Source organism: Apteryx rowi, unplaced genomic scaffold (genome assembly GCF_003343035.1).
Source record: "Apteryx rowi isolate R43461 unplaced genomic scaffold, aptRow1 scaffold_981, whole genome shotgun sequence".
Classification (NCBI taxonomy): domain Eukaryota; kingdom Metazoa; phylum Chordata; class Aves; order Apterygiformes; family Apterygidae; genus Apteryx; species Apteryx rowi.
Genome location: NW_020451295.1, coordinates 61,587 through 81,507, shown reverse-complemented (window position 1 = coordinate 81,507; position 19,921 = coordinate 61,587). Strand labels below are relative to the sequence as shown.

The 19,921-nt window shown below is 33.9% G+C and overlaps 1 protein-coding gene across 1 annotated transcript in view; it reads right to left on the bottom strand.

Annotated features, from left to right (window-relative positions):
• Positions 1-714: 714 nt before the first annotated feature.
• The window catches only part of LRRC49 (leucine rich repeat containing 49), a 70,507-nt gene continuing 51,300 nt past the window's right edge, over positions 715-19,921 (bottom strand). The window contains exons 12-18 of the mRNA XM_026055097.1: positions 18,946-19,029; positions 13,700-13,851; positions 8,751-8,988; positions 7,370-7,555; positions 4,551-4,660; positions 3,379-3,535; positions 715-1,345 (exon numbers count right to left, since the gene is read on the bottom strand). Of these exons, the coding sequence (XP_025910882.1) occupies positions 1,142-1,345; positions 3,379-3,535; positions 4,551-4,660; positions 7,370-7,555; positions 8,751-8,988; positions 13,700-13,851; positions 18,946-19,029 (1,131 nt within the window). The 3' untranslated portion in view covers positions 715-1,141. The remainder of the gene's footprint in view (positions 1,346-3,378; positions 3,536-4,550; positions 4,661-7,369; positions 7,556-8,750; positions 8,989-13,699; positions 13,852-18,945; positions 19,030-19,921) is intronic.

The window sequence follows — 19,921 nt, the reverse complement described above, 5'->3', positions numbered from 1 at the left end:
CAACTTAATTTGTTCCCTTAATAAAAAGCACCATAAAACTTGAGAACGCAATTTTCCAAAGGATAGAAAGAAAATCCTATCAAATACACTCATTTTACTATAAATTCCATGAAATAGTTCAAAAAGCCTGAGGAGTGATTGTTTTTCTATTAAATTCTACCAACTGCTAGAGTAGTTTCTACAGGACTTTTTTACATTTCCTTAGAATCCAAGTGATTTAACCTCTATTAAATTCCGTAAAGAAGATTGCTGCCATGCATCGCATTTTTCAGGTAAGAAAAATCTATTAAGCTGAAGAGCAACTACCTACAGCATGTTTTTGAAGATCAGATATAACATAAACCAAACCTGCCATGTTTGAAAAGTAGTTTTAACACTATGCATACCTTTGTTAACCTTAAAGGACATCAGTAACATGCACTAAAAATGGGTCACTTCTGACAATATCAATGCACCAGTTTCACCTGAGTGCGAGCTGACTGTATAATTCTCACGTTCCTATGACTACCTCTCTCCTACTCATCACCTGGCTGTTAGTCTGCTAGTTACTGTTGATAATACTGAGCACTACAATAATGATCTGAAAACACGTTCTATAATCTGTCAAATTATATAATATAAAGTCTTGATCAAGTTTAGGGTGTAAAAACAATAATTTATTAGTTTCTGCTCATAAAAAAAATTCCCTAATATTCTTGATTTTTTAAACAGCAGCAAATAGTCAAAAAGCAGATAATTGAAAAGTGTTCAATAAAAAATAACAAATGCATTCCTTAAAATCAATGTTGTAGCACTAGAGCAGCAAGGATAGCAGAAAAAAAATAAACAAGAGCTTAGTAAAACATTTATGCCATGGCATAATCACCAACTTACTTCTATGCTATCTCATTACTTCAGCCAAAGAAGCACTGTTAAAGCTTTATACAAGTAAACTTTTGTTTGAAAACTACCAAGAAGGAAAGCAGTGGAAACAGAGTTCATTAAAATTTAAAGGTATCCCAAACAGGGAGAAGTGGGGGAAGAAGGGGAAGGGAGAAATGTTCTATACTGATGGTATTTTTATATTCTATTGTTTTAAGTCTGTGAAACATCATACAATACTGAAATCAAAAACTTGCAAAAACAACAGGCCTTGACTCTACTATTTTTGATCAGCAATCCGCTGTAAGCAGAGTTTCATGTAGGAATTTTTATTGCGTATTTCTATCACTGCATCTCTGACAAGCTCAATGAACATTTGAGGCCAGAGCTTCTGCAAGGACTCATTTTTCATATTGATGTCAGCAGCTTCTTTCACTAAGTTCTCGATGTATGTCTGGCAAAGCGTTTTTCTTTCCTTGATTTCCTGGATGGGAGAACCATTACACATTGTAAAAGACAAAGGAAGAAAAGGTTAAACAAGAACAAACTTATAAAACAATCAGGAACATATAATGAATTAAAGAAAATAGTAATTGACATGAAAAGAGGTCATCACAACTTCTCTGTTAATTTCAGACTGCACAGTCCAGGATCTACTTCAGCTTTGATGCATATGGCCATATAATCTTATTACAGTTTAAATATTCATAAACTAAAATTTACTTTGAAGGAGCTATGTAAATATCTGAACAGCATTACAGTTTTTATTGCCTATTAGGATAACAAGGAAAAAAGTACAGACACTATGAAGCTCCAGACTTTTTTTTCTTTCTTTTTTTTCTTTCCTTTCTAGCTTTTCATGATTATACAGCTAGCTGCCCTAAGAACACTGTCATTGAGAAAAATAAGCTAGTACACACCCCTTGCAGGTTTTCCCTAATGAACACTGGCATGTGCATAGCTAACATAATACGGTATTAGGTACTGAAGTAACCTGAAACTTAAAAATATATATTTTTAATAAAAACAGGAAGACACAATGCAACTACTGGTTCTGCATTTTAGTCACTTGTAAACCATATTAATTCCTCCGTAGAATGCCATAATAAGCTTTGAACAGTTATATTGGTGCTAAATATCTAACTAACTTGATTTATAGCATTGCCAAAAATGTTAGGTAGTGCTTTGGCCCAGCAAAACAGGGCTTTTTTTTAAATGAGATATAAGGCAGAGAAAATATTTTCCAACTGTTTATTTGAAAAACAGATTATTCAATAAACCTGACCTGCCTTTTTTAGCAATAAACTTTTGTTCAATCATGTTATGCTAGTTTACTGCTGATGGGAATCAGGAATTGGCCCTTATTGCCTATCTTACTCTTCTCTTGTGATATCCTCTAATATCTGCAGTCACATATAACACGCTATAACAAAGGACAAGGTGTGAATCACTACTGTGAAGAGAAAAAAATACATATTTTTTAATGGACTGGACAAAAACTATTGCGTTATCATAGTGTTTGTTCCATGGTAAAGGGCAAAAGGAATCCCTCTCTGGCTTACTCTATGCCATTTGTAGTTTTAATGGCTGTCTATTACACAGCTGCTATCACTCCTTTTGAAGCTAAAAATTTTGCTAAAATTTAATCTTTCCATATATGCAGTCACTGTCTCTTTTCCATGCGATCTATTTGAGGTAAGAAAAATGCAATGCAATAATTGAGTTCAGCGCTTACTGAACTTGATTACATTTCTGGCACTATAAGATTTATATATTCCCACATAATCGGAGTAGCTAAAGGAATGTGGAAAATAGTGCATACTAGCTGGAACTCATGGAGATTGCTCAGAAAGGAGATGGTGGCTGAAAGAAGCACGTCTTCCCCGGGGCAATCTCCTTTTGCCCAAGCAAAGGAGTTAGCAGGTCAAAAACACAAACTGAAACAAGTTTGACTGATGCACTTGGCTGAAAAAAGTCAGCCTGCAATTTTATTACTAACTACAACTTATATCTCTTTTCCTCTAACTCATTTAAAAGCTAGGAAACAGCTCTGTACTACTACAGCCTATGCTATCTCTAATCTTGTCTGAAGGTGCTCTTCACCAATTCATTTTGGGATATGCTTTCTGACTTTCTAAATAAATTAAATAATCCTGGCATGTGCAAAATCTATTTATCCTTGTGAAAAACCATGCTTACTTCTTACATATTACTAACGTAGGCACATTTCATTACCAAAGTAAGGTTCGTAGGTGAGAATGTATTTATGAGACCATGGCACTGTTCAGGAAACGCTTCTTTAAAGATGCAAATGGTCCATTATCCTGTACTCTGGCATAAATTAGTTAGATGAAATGCTTGATCAAACTGTTGATTAATACATGTAAATATGGTAAGCAGTGATATTTTAAATTGCCATTCTGAAGAGCCCAACTGAAACTTGATATATTGACAAATTCCACAAGTAATAGTCAAAAGCTATATAATAGAGAAAGTATTTTATAGTGATGTACTTACCTCAAGCTTTTCCATATGAAAGTCCTTTGTGCTGTAATTCAACGTGGCTCGAGCTGTGCTTTCTCCTCCAGCTCTTCTGTTATCATTACTCATTTCCTCATTTCCAATTCCAGATTTCTTTCCCTTTCCCTCTAGCAGATAGTGGAATTGCTTCCTCCTGTGAAAAGATAATAAAAAGATTTACAGTTTTAATTACTGGAAACTTTTTTAAAGTGCAGATGTTTCTAGTTATCTAATGGTCTTTCTTTTTCCTCTCTGCCTTTGAACACGTAGTTTATGAGCTTTCAGGTTATTGTATCCTCAAATCACTTAAAATATATAGATGAGTCTAGATAGTCCTCCATTAATTTGCTTCAGTACAATTTGCTCTGACATATATCACATCGCATGTCCTAAATAGAAAGTCTTGCAAAGAAGACTTAAAGTTTTATTAAGCAAGTCATCTGCAGAAGACTAAAAATAGCCTTTAAGCACCTTTTTTCTTACAGCACTTGCCCTAAGTCTGTCTTCAGTGCAGAAGTCCATAAATTTTCCCCAATACCAGCACAATCAGAAAATTAAACAAATAGTGCATTTGTGTGCAAGTGCCTCCTATCTTACCAAATAAACTTCATAAAGTTTCTGAGAAAACTTTTGTCTTCATGAATGAGGAAGCACTAGTATTTCTGCAAGAAGCAAAAAAACCCTTTTCTCTAAGATTTTGTGAAATTTTTATCTTTTTACCGAGAAAAGATTTCTCATGACAGTGGAAACAATTAACCAATGCATTCTAGCCAAATTCCAGTTCAGTTCATTGTATTTTACCTATATACAGTTTCTCTGAAATTTCAACTGCATATGATAATCACTTTTTTGTTCTAAGATTGCTAACAACTATAACAGTATATTCTTCAAGTGATGATATGTTCCACCCAGACAGAAATCCCATTTCCATGGTAAGAAATCAATATTCTAATATTTAGAGTTCTTGAAGCTTATCAACAGGACAGAACCAAGTTTTCTCCAAAAAAGGAACTGAAGAATGTTCCAAAATAGAAAAACAAAACAAGCTAAACAAAAAAAACCCCTTTGTTCTCTCAGAAACATTTGTTGCAATTTCAGTCACTAACTGTTGAATTAAAAAGTTTTTATAGTCTCTATATTCCTTTGTATACTTTATCAACTATTTTTACCTAGATTCTCCAAGTAGTGAAAGCATGCGATAGTGTGGCAGCTCAGAAGATGCTACATAGGCCAGAATGCCAAAGAGCCTTTCAGCCATTACAATATCATTTTGAGTAACCTGTAAGGAAAAGGAGAAAAGCTTCAAAATTAGCACATTTGTATTTCACCAGATAGATGCACTGAGAATCAAGTGAAGTTTGTTATACAAAACACTGCATACAGATCTGTTCTAGGTATATCTTCAAATTTCAATTTGCTTTTACTGGCACTTCAGATATACTTTAAAAGAAATCAAATGACTTACTTTTGCTTATTTCCTGCGATTCTGGAAGCTTTAATGTATACACATTGTAGCCTGTGCTTCAGAATATTATCAAATGACCAATTTTATAACCCTTCAAGCTGAGTATCCCAAGGCCAGACATATGAATTCTGCTCCACATTGCATGCACTTACAGAAAGTCTACTGGGAAATTTCTGATTAAGTTATGCTGTAGAAATGAAAAGACCCTGGGCACCTACATGATAAAAGATAATTTATGGTCTCTCTGATTTTGGCAGCATCACAGAGAAGACTTTATAGAAAGATTTGTATTTTCTTTAAGGTATAAGTGGCTCAATTTCTCAACCCAAGAAAATTAGTTTTCTTCCATTATAATTCTCTAAGCATCATCTATACAGCTGTTTCAGCATAAAGTTACAGATGTGCCTTAAATAAGTTTTCAATGCTTGAAAAAATTTTCAGGATGTATTTTAGACATTTCAATTTTGAATTTTGTTTAAAAAATGTGGAAGGGTTTTTTGTGTTTTTTTTTGGTATTAACTATCAACCTCTGAAGACCATGGCTTGCGACTGTCCTGCCCTGAGGACCAGACTATGAACTGACTTGAAATGCCAAAAGTTTGTTGGCACAGTTTTTAGACTCCTGGCTTTTCACTGAGTGCAGAAGGAATCATTATGATCATCTAAATCTGACCTGAATAGCACAGGCCAAGGAAACTCACTCAGTGACTTAACTTGTGGATCAAATTAAGTTTCTGGTCAAGCTATAACATGTTTTTGGAGATGGACATGTTCTTTATTTAAACTTCAGTAATTACAATCTTTACTATGTACTTCCAAACAGTTCTTGTGTTCTATACTACACAAATGTGTGAATAAAATAAGATTGCATGAATTCCTGTTTAACATTTATACACAGTGCAATCTACCCTTGCCTAAAGTACACTGCAACACAGCATAGTAGAGGTAGGAAGCCACCAGAGAACAGACAGCTCAGGAAGTTAAAAATGTAAAGAGTGATTTGACTGAGTGAGAGAGCACGTGCGAGTGCAAGAGAGCACGTATTTATAATAAAATAGATCTTATTTAGTAGCTTCAGAGTAGAGGACCTCACTAAACAATCTGTTAAGAGAGCAAGGTCTAAAACAAAGAGAGCAGAAGGCATCTATGGAGATAAAGGACATTACAGGCAGAAATACCTGCCAGAGAAATAAATGATTTTTTTTTTATGTTGAGAAGCATAAGGAAACAGCTAACAGACACCAATGCTGAATTCACTCTCTAGTTCATAGAAATTCATGTTCACTATCTCACACTAGTACATTCTTTTCTCCATTTGTCACAAAAAGATTATAACGCTAATACCACATAAATGTAAGCCTACTATGCCTGCTCCTTGCCGAGTAAGGTATGTTAGGAAAACAAGCACTGAATATGTCAGCAAATGTGATGCATCCATTCTAATGTATGCCATACCACTTAGTGCAAAGCATTTTGTGAAGTTTAATAACTTCAAACCTTTGCAACTCTTAATTAATCTGAGATGACTATCACATACTATAGCATATTGCACTGAGCTAAGAACAAGTAAAACACAATATTCACGCTATGGCTGTATCAGATAACTAATAAAATATCTAATCGAAAACACACGACGATGACCAAGTTAAAATACTAGATCTAAACACTAAAACTATTCAGTCAGTTAAACTAATGCTTAAAATTGAACACACATTCATAAGTTTTGTTGTATCAGAACTATTCTCATTTCCTTGTATGATCAAAGCCTAAGTATAAAATGGTTACACAATATGCTTAAATGAATTTACTTTCTGGTGATGTAAATGGGAATATAAGATGCAAATGAACAGCAATACTAATGCTCTAACTTTCTTTTCATTTTAAACACTAATAATCTTGAACACAGCAAAGGTAAAAAAAAATCTATTTGACAAACTTTTCTGCAATGAGATTTTTAGCTATATTTTGTAACTAACATTAAAAATATAAATGATCATGTACTGTAGGCTAAGCAGTCAATGCAATTTCTGTACAAGTATTCAATGTCAGTATTGTGAACCTTTCGAACTGAGCATTTTGAACATGACATAACAAAGAAGTGATTCTTAAAGAAATTCAAGAATAAAATCTTACAATTCTTTAATTTTTTAAAGATGACATACAGAAATAATAATCAAAAAAGAATAAGTTCTCCTTTCAGGTGTATCCATACCACTCAGGCATAGGTTTGGACAGTCATTTACAATTGCAACATCTGAAACAATATGACTTATCTTTATAGCAACCAAGGGTCTTAACTTTGCTAATTGTAGTACAGTGCAGTTGTTAGGCTTAAGGAATGCACAGCAAAACAAATTATGTGATGAAGTGTACTTAGTTTTTTTTTTTTCTTTCATAAGATTGAAAGGACACTGACATGGTTCTGCTAATTTCATTAACAGTTCACCTGTGTTTAAAAAAAACACAAAAAACAACATTAGTTTGTAAGACCAATAGTAACAAAGAAGCACCACTATGTCTTACCTCTATTCCATTTATCTTCTGTAGATTAAAATGGTTCAGTCTAAACAGAACATAATATTTCCACAAAGTGAAGCTGACAACCGGATTTCCCTGAGGATCAACAGTCAACTGTTCAATGCGATTCACCTGGGCTAATGCATTGAATTGCTGCAGTGCCACCAGATTTGTCTCCTTAAACTTCAGGTGCTTTAACAAAAAATGTCAAAGCACAATGAATTAAATAAAGACAACAATAATGAGTCAAACAAGTAATTCCTATTCTGTGCTACTCCAATTATTTTCAAATTCAAATAAAAAAAGCTTTAGGTCTGACTAAAGAATTGGGCTCACCTGACTTGTACAATCTACAAGGCAAAACACATCACTGCATGAAGTAATTTGTGTATTACATATATTTAAAAACAGCAAAATTATAAGCTCTTTTAGCAATTTATAATTCCTTTAGCACCAACATTAACAGTTCCAAATTACAAAAAGCAGTGATACCGCTTGAGCAAGGTTCATTTTAATTCTCACTGACACAGAGAATTAAGTACAACATATATTTAATATTCCACTCTTCCAGCTGTAGCAGGCTGGCATCAAGTCACACCTGCTATTTCTTTGAACAGCGCCATACACTAGTGTTCCCGCAAGTATGGTATATTGGGCTCAACAGCAGCATTATTGCAGGAAGTGGAAGGAAGAAAAAGTGATGGTGAAGATAAAAACTTTTCCTGGGATTCTGCAATCTCCTATAGATGTATTTGTCTCAAAGAAGCAACTAGGTTCTGTTAAACTCAAAACCCTAAAAAGAAGCAGGGATTTGACCCAATTTAAAAATTAATGTAGGCTGTTACTATTTTATTTGTTTCAAAATTACTGATTTAAATGTTTGAGAAAAAACATGCAGAAGGGACTTCTTTATTCACATTACTTTGGTTCACCACAAATTTAAGAATTCCAAGAGTTGTATTGATTTAACTAGCTGTTCTCCTTGAACTTTCTCTTTTTCTCCTATCACCTATTTGGACTGTGGACTCATAACAAATGGAGGTCTCTTGATACCATGCATCCATAATAGTATTGTAGAATAATAATACTGTTTTTCCACATCAGTTTTGCAACTTAAAAACAAACAGCTAGGTCAAAGGAGTTGTAAGAAATAATTATCAGTCTAAAAAGAAAACATTATAGTGTTTCAGAATTTGAATTAAAGTCTAGATAAAAAAGTATCAAATTAAAATTAGCAATATAGATAAAAACAAACAAATATTTAAGTCACAAATGTATCTACACAGATGAATACTATCCAGCGTGACTTGGCCAAATTAATTTCCTAATGAAGAACATCAGATATCCTGTAGCTGTTCCCCTCAGTGGAAATTTGAGGTCTTCTTACCACAGAATTAGGAAATTTGATCTTCAATTTTGTTAACACTTGAACAATTTCATCAAATTCTATGAACATAAAGGAGACTGTGACAACAGTTCCAGCTGTTTGAACACTCCAGTTTCGATCCAGGCACTCCAGAGCTCCAGAACCATACAAGTAAAGAGTATCTCCTTCCACTTCCACCAAGTGAGACTCTAGAACAGATAAGCCTTGTACTGCACTACTCAATATTGTATCAAGAGATCTGTGAGGAGGAAATAAAAATGCAATAACATAAAAGAGAGAATTTTGAGGTAGTAACTGAATAAAGTCATACTTCACTAATTTACTAAAACCTGAATTGTCAAATATGATTGCAGTTATCAGTTTTTGTTCATTTGCAGTACCCAGTCTGGTTCAAAAACATTAAGGGTTGGAAAATCCTGTTTCTATCAAGTAATATTACAGATGTTCTGCTTCTTTGGCAGAGAAGCTCTGGGTGTACTTTGAGTGGGAGAGACAAAAAGCATCACTCATATTTAATAACCCACTTAAAAATTCTAACTCAATGCCAACTAAACATACTTTTTGTTGTTTTAGATATCTAAACACAAAGCTTCAACCAAAGTATTTATTCAGGCAAATTCACCTTCATATTCTGTTCTCTACATATGACAGGAAAAAATCCCACAAAAAGTTTCACATTAATAAGTACTATAGGATCCAGTCCTTTAAGGCCAAACAGTTATTATCAAAACCAACCAAGGATAATGCTATTCGCAGTGCTGAACAGTCATTTCCATTTATTAACAGTATCATTGCTTACTTAGAATCCATATATTGCATTTCATGACCAGGATTCATTATTCAACTTAAAGATGAGAATAATCTTGCATCTTGCTAAACTCATTTAATCCTTTGAAAGCATTAAGATATTTAGATATTTAACTAATGTGATTTTTCCAATTCTCAAGATCATTTTTTAAATTAAATAAATCCAGCTATTCTCAACTGTCATCTCTGTGCATCTTACTTCCCACATGACACATTCAGCTGAGCAGAGCTGAGGCGCACACAGAATTCAAGATGAGCACAAGTCACAGATTTAGAAAGCTGCATAATGTTGATTACCATCTTGCTCTTTACTACCTTCCTAGTATTCCGAGCATATTTTGCTTTTTTGACTACTAGTGATTACTGAGCTTATGTTTTCTTGAAAATATCTACCACAACTCTAGGATTTCACTCTTGACTGGAAACATATTTCAGAGGCCATCATTTCATACGTGAAGCTGTAATTATTTATCTACACTGAATTTCACCTGCCATATTATTGCCTAATCCCTCATCTTGAGGGAGCCTTCTGAAATTATTCACTGTGATAAAACATAGTAGTATATCCATGTCAATTTTAACCTAGCTAGTGGGGGTAAAACAGCAACACAGGCTTTAGGGTAACAAGCTGACAAAATTATCTCAGGCTTCTCTCTTCGAACACATATTGACAGGTCTTCATTAATCTGTTCAAACCAATTTAAATCAATGATCAAGAGTGCAAATACTTTCTCATTTCTCTACCAATCATGGAAAAAGTCCAAACTTTACATGAAGATCATTCCTACAACTTCATGGAAGAAGTCTTAAAGCATGACTTCTCAAGCAATGAGAATGAGTTCATTAACAGGTTAAACCTCAAGCTACTGTAGTTACAGTAGTAAATTGAACTTTATTAAAGCAGAAATAATCCACAAAGCAATTTGGAGAGAAAATACAGGATTTTGGTTTAGCTTGCCCCATACATGAATGCTGAAAAAGAGAGGTAAATTAATTCAATCACTTCCAAGGAGTACAGGCAATTTTTGGTGATCACTAAGTCAGCTGTGGTCAAGGAACAGCGCACACTTCTAAAATGCTGACTCAATACTTCACTCCCTGTTTAGAACCTATAATGGAACATACATAGACATTCCAGAAATATGTTTTCTGAATTACAGTATTAACACTGTCTCAACAAAATACAGCAGTATCTATGAAATTACAGTAGCTTGAACTAGTGGGTCTTAATACTAACAGGCACTGCACTGTGCTTCTAGAAGGACTGCTCAGAAGAACATTAGTGAATGTTACTTCAATATATTGAAAGTTAGCTAGAAAGAACAAATTCTGTTCTCTCCTTTCTACATATCAATTTCTTCTAACTTTTGCATGGTATACTAAGGCATAAGCAAAGTCCTCTCTTCATATGCAGCCAATTTTGGTCATCTTTCTTCAAAGAACTTTTATCTCCTTACACATTTCTTAGTTTTCAACAATTAGAAGAGGATACTAGAGATAAGAAAATTACTGTCTTCTGAAACAAGAGTCCTAGAATCCTTTCCCCTGTCCCCTTCAGCGAGCACTGAGAGTTATGTACTAACAAGTTAATTGCCATTGTACTTTTGAGTACTGTCAGACTTCAAAGGAATTGTATGCTTCCACATAACATGATAGCTTTAGAAGTAAACTTCTAAGGTTTGCTCTATGTCTGTTCATCACTCAGCTCCACTCCCAAACGCTTATCTCAATTAAAGTTATATCCTCATATTAAGTAGTTGTCTAGATAAAAGTAGGAGTCAATAAAAGGAAAAAACTGGACTCCCCTGCTGACTCAAAGCAGCTTGGTGGCCTGTTTTATTAACTTTGTTTCATTGACTGTTACACTTGCACTAGAATCTTTTCATCATTATATGAAACATCATAAACGGAATATAATGGACTCCCTTGGTAGCCTCACAGTGAGTCGTCATAAATATCTTGAGATATTTATACCTCTTGAGAATCACAATGCATTGAAAACGGACCTTAGCATGTATTTCCTCACCAGTCTCCCACAGCAACATATTTAACAGGGTCTGTGACTTAAGTTTATACCACTTCTGAAATGCACTCTGAATTATTGTAAAACAGTATCCACCTAGGATTAGAAAATGACATTTTTGCATTTGTTCAGTGCTTTAAGTTTCTGTATCTGAATTTATACTTTTCAAAATGTGAATCAGGATCACAGGGGTGGCATCTACATAATGTGCATATATAATGCCCATTCATATATATTTTAACCTAAAACAGCTATTCTCTTCTGTCAACTAGCTTGTCTGATTTTCACCAATTTGAATTTTCCCCAAACTGCTTTTTTTTCCTCCATGCAAATACTCATTTTAAAATAGCAATATTTCCTTTTTTTTAAAGGAAGGTCTAAAAATTCCTAGAAAGTGTGTGTGTATATATTGTGTAAATATACATTTTTTTTTATTTTTATTTTTTTTTTAACTTGGATGGGCTAAGCATAGCCCAGAATTGTATAAGCAAGGCATACACAATTCTGTAAGATACAAAGCCTAAGTAAGGTAAAATTTACTGTGAATTTATTTTTACAAGGACATTTGTCAAAGAAAAAAAATTCTAAGATTTCTAATTTGGATGTATTGCTCCTCCAGTAATTGTGTTTCATTACAGTAGCATAATGCACTCCGAATTGCACACAAATTTACCTTCAGGGCAACACTGATGATACTGATGGAGATGCCTGCTTGAATAAGGGTAGAGATGTAGAGTATCAACACCTTTTCTCCAAAAATCTTCCCAGGCTTTCAATTTGCTTCTTTTGAGATCAAAAATATCACTCTTGATATGCACATGTCCCTTTACAATGCTTATTTAAATTGCTTTTTAAATAATTTTATAGTGCAGCACATTGACTTTGTTATGGGGGGTGATTACTAACATTGAATTAAACTTTTAGGAAAAAAAGAAGGCAAGAAAGCAGCCGCTCAACAGATACTTGGCGGAAAGTTTTGGAAACACAAGAACAAAAAGGACTATAGCAATTTAAGAATGCAAAGGAAAAAAGTCTTTTAAAAAATGCAACACTTGGGATAAAAAAAACAGCTCTAGTCAATATGATACTGAAACTGTTGAGATCCGATGGGTTCTGTTTTTGAAATGCAGAAACTTTCTGCCTGTACCTAATGCTTCCTGTGTCTAACAGTCATGGCAGGAATTTGTACTTGCTATTGAACTTGTGCAGACTATTTTTTCAGGTTTTTGCCTGAGCAAGTCAGGTCAAAAGTGTACTAGTTTGGTTGTAACCCAACTGAGGCAGACATTGTTCATTAAATTCTGCATTTGGTTTTTAAATTATATGGAGTGTTAGATGGCCACCTTTTAGATGCATGAAAATAAATCACAAAGTATGTCACGTAAATGTAATATACATAGAATACTGACTATACATAAACACATTACACTGTGTATTTCAATTCACCTTTTAAAAAAGTAACTGGATTATCATCTAGCTTGTGAAGTTTCTAATCTTGGAAAAGACCAAATGACAAAAATATACTTTTAATAGAAACATAATACCAACCTTAAATTGGGTTGACTGTAGTATCTCTAAAGGTGGAATCTGAAAGTTCATTTAGCTTTCACTCAAACATATGCACCTATTGATTTTAAATGTGAACTATATGCATACAGAAATATCAATAGATTTTCCTGATGCATAGCAAGACTAAAATTCCTAAGTATGTTTCCATTTAGGCATTAAGTCCTTAAAGAAATACCAATATTATTTTAAAACTTTCCTAACTTTACTTAAAAAAAAGCAAGATAATATTTTCTTTGCAGTCTTAAAACTAAGTTTGTTTTTTTTGAACTAAATACAAAAATTTTCTTCAGAATCATTAAGTGAGGAATAAATCCAAGTCGAAGTCAAAGAACTGCTATTTTTGAAATTTACCTTTCACTTCTTTTGTCAATTAGTTGCTGTTATATTACTTGTTACTAATGCCCAACAGATTTAACTGAGAAATAAAAGATGTTTTCAGGATGAATTTGGATATATTACTTCTGATAGTGAAATACAGTGAGATCTCAAAGTTAAGAACTAACTTGGAATATAAAACATGAACAGGAAGAAATATTTCCCAATAAAATACCTGCTTTCTTCAGGAAATACATATGCAGCACTGCCATTGATCTGACACGGTTCATTATCTTTATCTGGATTCAAAGAAGCCACAAGGGCTACTCGATTCTGCTGTATCTCCCACTGATGAGCAATATTACAAATCGTTAATCGTTTCTTTTCCTGAAACAAGATATGAAAGTCATAATAGGTTATGACAGTGCAGTATCAACACACTGATTTGTTCCAAAAGAGATACGTTGCTTAATCAAAACATTTTAAATATTTTAAACATTTTGATTTGAAGAAACAGTAGTACTAGTTAGCAGTTATGCATTGATTTCAATGTGTCTTTTAGCATTATTTTGCATAACTGCCAGTGAACAATGATTTCACAGAATTTAGGATAAGAGAAACAAGAGAAGTAACATAAATAAAACCACAACTGTTAGAAGCCTAGATTTAAACTAGTTAGTCTGGATAGCCAGAGAAGTCTTGCTGAGCTGGCTGTAATATTCCTCCCACAAAAGAGGGCAGACAGCTTGTGACAAGCTCCATGCTGCTAGTGATCTTAGCACCTAAACTAACAGTTATGCAACTGCTATAGTCATAGCAGCAAATGCAACATAACTGTGTGGGGAAAGTTACCATCTTCCTAAGAGGGGAAAAAAGTCTTATTTTTTAAAAACGGAAAAATGAAGTTACCTTTGTGATAGACACAAGGACTAGAACAGGTCTAAGTTCAAACATTATTTTTAAATTCTAGAGAGGTCCTGTCAATGAACCGGTGAAAGTCTTTGAGATGTCTATTAAATACTTGTTCTTGTACAGTCATGTAAATCCTGTCAATTACCTACAAGTCTACCTTTTAATATATCCAATTTAGTATGCAATACATTCACCACAAGGTTAAACAACAAGGTGCTCTTGGACCAGCAGTTGAACTCTCTTCAAATGAAAACTGTGCACAAAATAAGTCGTTTCAAAGGGTAAGTCAGCTGTTTTAGTTCATTTGTTTTTTCTGAATCGGATCTAACTGGTTGAGAGTTAGCTATCTCTGCATTACACTACTTCTTAATGAAACTCAAAGAAACAGGAACTTAGAATTTCTAAGGGGAAAGCATTTTAAGGAGCTTAGTATAAAATATATTTACATCTACAGAACATGGTCACAGAGCCAACCAAAGCCAATGATTTCTTGGTTTGTACATGTTGCACTCTAAATTCCTGCTGCTACAGAAATGTAGCCTTTGAGGGCTACAGAGCAACAGCCTTAAAGTTTCCCAGTTCCTAGGAAGTACAAAAAACTTGATATTCTAGGAATGCTTAAATTTCTCTAAAATACTTCAACACATCATCACTGGAAGGGGAACAAAATATTCTTACTGATGTTTTAGAATAGAGAGAGAAGATCTGAATTTGCCATGTAGTATAAACAGAACTTCATATGCAGCCTGTTTGTCAATTTTACACATAAACAGGGAAAGAAAAAGAGGTGTAATACTGAATATTCTACTTCAAAGCACTGAAATTTTGGACTGAAATAGTAAAAACTCATTAGTTTCAAGTTGCAGTGATCTCAAATTGAGTCCAAAAGGATCCTGTACAAGTTAAATCACCATTAACAATTATTTCCTTGAAGTGTATGCTAATCACCTTTAGTGGTTTCTTACCAACATGTTACACCTGTTTAATCTCATTTGAAATATCATTACATTAGTTCCTGTCTCCATTAGAATATTTTTAGGCTGATTCAAATGCACAAAAACAACACTATACTGATTAGGATTTAAAAGGCTGTACTTAATATCCCAAAAGTTAGAATGTTAATTTATTATAAAAATCAATGCTTACATTTCTGCTTAAAGACAGGCTCTATGGCTAGTTTTGTAAAATGGAGCTACTTGTGTTTTCACATTGATTTAAATCAATTTGGTAGCCGCAGAAGAAAAATCAATATGAAACCCAAGGTTTTATTATAGCCTCTTCTTTCAAATAGAAGAAAAAAAATAAAAAGTGTATCTGATATGCCTGCAGAGACAGGTGGGGGACCAGAGTAAACCTAGTTTTACGATTTGAAGTTATTACTTTTTAGATATATTAAGCTTGACCTGCACTCACTATGCTCCTAGTCTTAATCTCTAAAATTAATCATCATGGGACTATCACCATTATATTTTTACATAATTCCTATCACAGTGAATGAGTTCTGGACATTACTGCAATGTAGTTTATTAAGAGCTTTCTTAGCACGTGTTAGCACATTCCATGTTGGAGATATGAGGTATAAAGCTCTACAAATGAACAGTTCTTTGAAAAAGAGAAAATAGTAGATGAACAACAAATGCTAGCATTTGTTGATCTGTGACTGCTTATTTGTAAAGCCTAAGTATTTCCTTAAGATACTATTTAAATTGGTAAATGAAGGACAACTGTTTACGTTTCACAGAAACATTTAACACTGACAAGTGAATCCCACATGCTGTAGCTATTGTACCCATTACAGAGAAAACACTAAGATCCATTTAAATTTCTGATAACAGAGATAAATCCACTACACTTTAAATGCTGATAAAAATTACATCCATGGAGATGTTTAACAATGACAAAGTATAGGGAAACTAATCTAATTGTACTTAAAATGTTTCTATTGTCTTTATTCTTTTCAGAATGCATATTTATACATACAAGAACACTCTTTTAGCCAGTTAGATCTTTCAAATTAGTACAAACTTAAAATGCAACCTTTACCTGAGAGACCATCAGATTGCTTTGTACAAATTTTCTTTAAGTCTCACAGTATCAGAAATCTTAAGAGTGTTTATTGTTTTTAAAATGTTCAAGTTCTTCATTTTAAAAAGTAAAGAGCACAAAACTCTGCTGTGTCAAACTCAATTTGCCAAAGGAGTTATTGTATTATCTGACTACATAACACTGAGTGCACATATTTCAGAGATGAATGCCTTCATATCACAGAAAGCAAGGGAAGCTGAAATAGTCAGGAGTTTTTTCCATCACATTTAGAAAATTTTATTTGTTCTGGAGGTTGGGGGTCTCTTCATTACCTCACCTACTGCACAGCTCCACCATTTGCTAGCCCTTAATTGTGGGCTGCTGACTCCTATGGAGCTTTCAAAACTTTTTTTTATTTTACAGAAACAAGTTTTAGAAGTGGGAAGATTCTGCTAACAATAATTATTTCTTTTTCTAGTTAATACTGAGTTCAGACACAACTGAAAAGGAACTTGAGACTTTCTCAGAGCAGTGGGTTTTAGCAGAAAAAAAAGTCTGGACAAAAGAGAGGAAGAAACTCCACTGTGAAGGCAGACAAATATCAGCAAAGAAAGAAGACATGGCATTGTTGAAACTAAGTTTTTCAAAACAGCACAGGAAAACAGCAATTCTTTGCAACTGAATGACTGGTTTGGCATTTCATTTATACCGCATATAGTTTAGGAAAGGTGGGAGGAAAGTGACAGCAACAAAAATTGCGGAATGATTCTCTAAATATTTCCTTCAGAAAGAACTCTTATTAAAATCATGTACATTGCCAATTATTTCACTAGACTTTAAATCTATCCACAAATTTGTTCCATTCAATTCAAACAAAGGTGTAAAACAGAAAAGAGCAGAATCCAAACACACAGGAAGATCATAGTTAGTAAGGAAAGAGATACAAATCATCTTATTGAATCAAGCAAAAGATAGTGACATTCGGCTGTTATGCCACTTATCTATTTGAAGATAAGAAAGATACCTCCATTTAAGCATAAAACCTTCAATATCCTGTTGAAACCTGAGTGACAATGGCATTACGCATTAAAATATGACTTTTTCTTCTAGAGAAAATCTCCACCAGCAAAAAACATTAAGAAATCTAGGCCATCAAGACAAACAAATCCTCTGTTATAAGGAAACATACCTCAAAGGTTAAGTACATGAAATAAAACTAAACACTTTCAACAAATACAATCTTCTTTCCAGTTCAGAGACAGTCAGCTTTTCAACGACAAAATAATGCAATGTGTGAATGCTACTTACTAATTTCCCATTTCTTTATATTACTAAGGACTGTCAAACCTTCTTACCCAAACAGATTTTAAGTACATCTGTATCTTATAAGGAAAAATACTGTTCTGAAAAAATGGAAAAATGACAGTATTTAAGGCCTCTTTGTAGTTATACAGATCCAAATTATTTCTTTGGTAAAATACAGAAAATCAAAATATACTTGGATGCAAATATATAGAAAATTAAAATACACTCTTAGGCAGTAGACATGGAATTTTTTTTCCTTCCATATATTTGGTTCTTTTTCTATAGTTATTTTTTTAATATACTATTAACATTCTGCTCATGTCCTTTTACTTTAGAGTTTTATACATTTGCTGTACTTCTCTTTACAGCTTCCCGCAACTACTTTCCCTCTAAACTCCTTTATAAAATATGACTTTGCCTAGGCAACCTAATACAGATACGTGAAAATATTTTTTTCATTTTGATCATCAAGCTGAAAAAGCTTCCTGTATAACCATTACTGGATGACAAAAGGTTTTATTTTAGGGCATTTTTAATGAAAGCAAAGACGATTCGGGAACAAACGGCTATATTCAACAACTAAGGGAATGCTGATGCACTCACATCCTTGAACCTTGGTCTCCTATTTCCAGCATAGGCCATTTAGTCACACCAGCCTGTAAGAGTATTCTGGAGTGCACCTCAGTCTCCCCTGTTAGGGCTATTCCACCTTGTGCACATAAGCATCAACCAGGCCAGAGTTCTGTCGCCTGGTAGATGCAGGTCCTTCTGAGAAGGACAGCAGCTGCAGTCTCGCTGCTGCTCTGGTGACTACTTAACTCTTACTACAAGGAGGAACAACTTCAACAGGAAAGAACAAAGGAAAAACTACCTCAGAACACCCTATACGGCAGCAGTTAGGGCACTCATCTGAAAGGTGGGAGACCAAGTTCAAGGAATTTGAAATTACTGAAAAGTCCTTTACTCTTGGATTTACTTTATTTCTGGATTTGAGAAAGTGAAGTTTGCCATTTATCACCAGTCCCATGTAATCAGTTGGGTTTTTGCTACAGTATAACTTGAATGGTTTAGGGAGGAGGGTTTCAGTTGTGGAGTGCACTGTTTAAGCTGTAAAAAAAAATTTTTAAAGAGATAGAAGCATATGGGATATAGAAAAACTACAGAAAAAATATCAGGATGTAGAATATTACTGCAAACTAGTTTACAGTATATTTATCTAATTTCAATCATAGAAAATACCTTAAGCAAGGTCTGTTTATGGCTTTCACGCTTTCTTTCTTCCTCTTTCCTTGCTGCAACCGATGCCATGCGCCTTTCTTCTTCCTGGATGAAGGAAAAAACAATATTATAAAAGTAGAAATGGACCAGGTTATAAAAATATCACTGATAAACTATTAACATACTCCTTAATGGGGGTATTCGAAATATTTTTTTTGAAAGATAATACACCTTTAGAACAGTATCAGTGAGAATACAATGGGATAGATAGGCTTTGGCACAGGCAATAGAAACTCACATGGACTATGACACATACTTGGGCAAATTCAGACTGAAGCTATATATCCTTTTTTACCCCAACCAAGATCAATAGTTTTGAAGTGTCTAGTCACGCTCAAACTGCCTGTCTTGAGTGCACACAACATATGCCCTGTAATGACTAGATTAGTGCAACAGTTATATTCATTTTGAGAGTGAAAGTTAACAAATTGAAAAGAGAAACATTATTTAGACCACATTAAAATCTGTTGCTTGCTTTATTAAATCAGAAATATTTCTAAGTTTAATGCCATTACTTATTATTTAATTTTAGCATATACTAAGGATAGAGTTTAACGAAGGAAAAGAAAAAAGGCTCAGCAGACATGAGTTCTCTTCCCAGTTCTACAAAGGATTGCGCATGAGCTTCTGCAAACCACTTTCCTGGATCACAATTTCTCCATCTATCAGAGAAGAGCAGTGTCACTGTTCTGTTACTTTGAGCACTAAATATGAAATGTTGTACAAAAATTAGGCGTTATTATTTCAGCATTTTAAATAAAGCAAACCTCTGAAAAATTCAGCATAGTGAATCTTATGATTTTCCAAACACATCTTAAGGATGTCAACCTAGTCCTTCCTAAAGGAGGAAGGAAAGAAAAAAATCCAAACCCTCAAAACCAATCTCTACCCCATTTGCTACCCCATATACGATAATAGAGCAGACAGAGGATAAAAA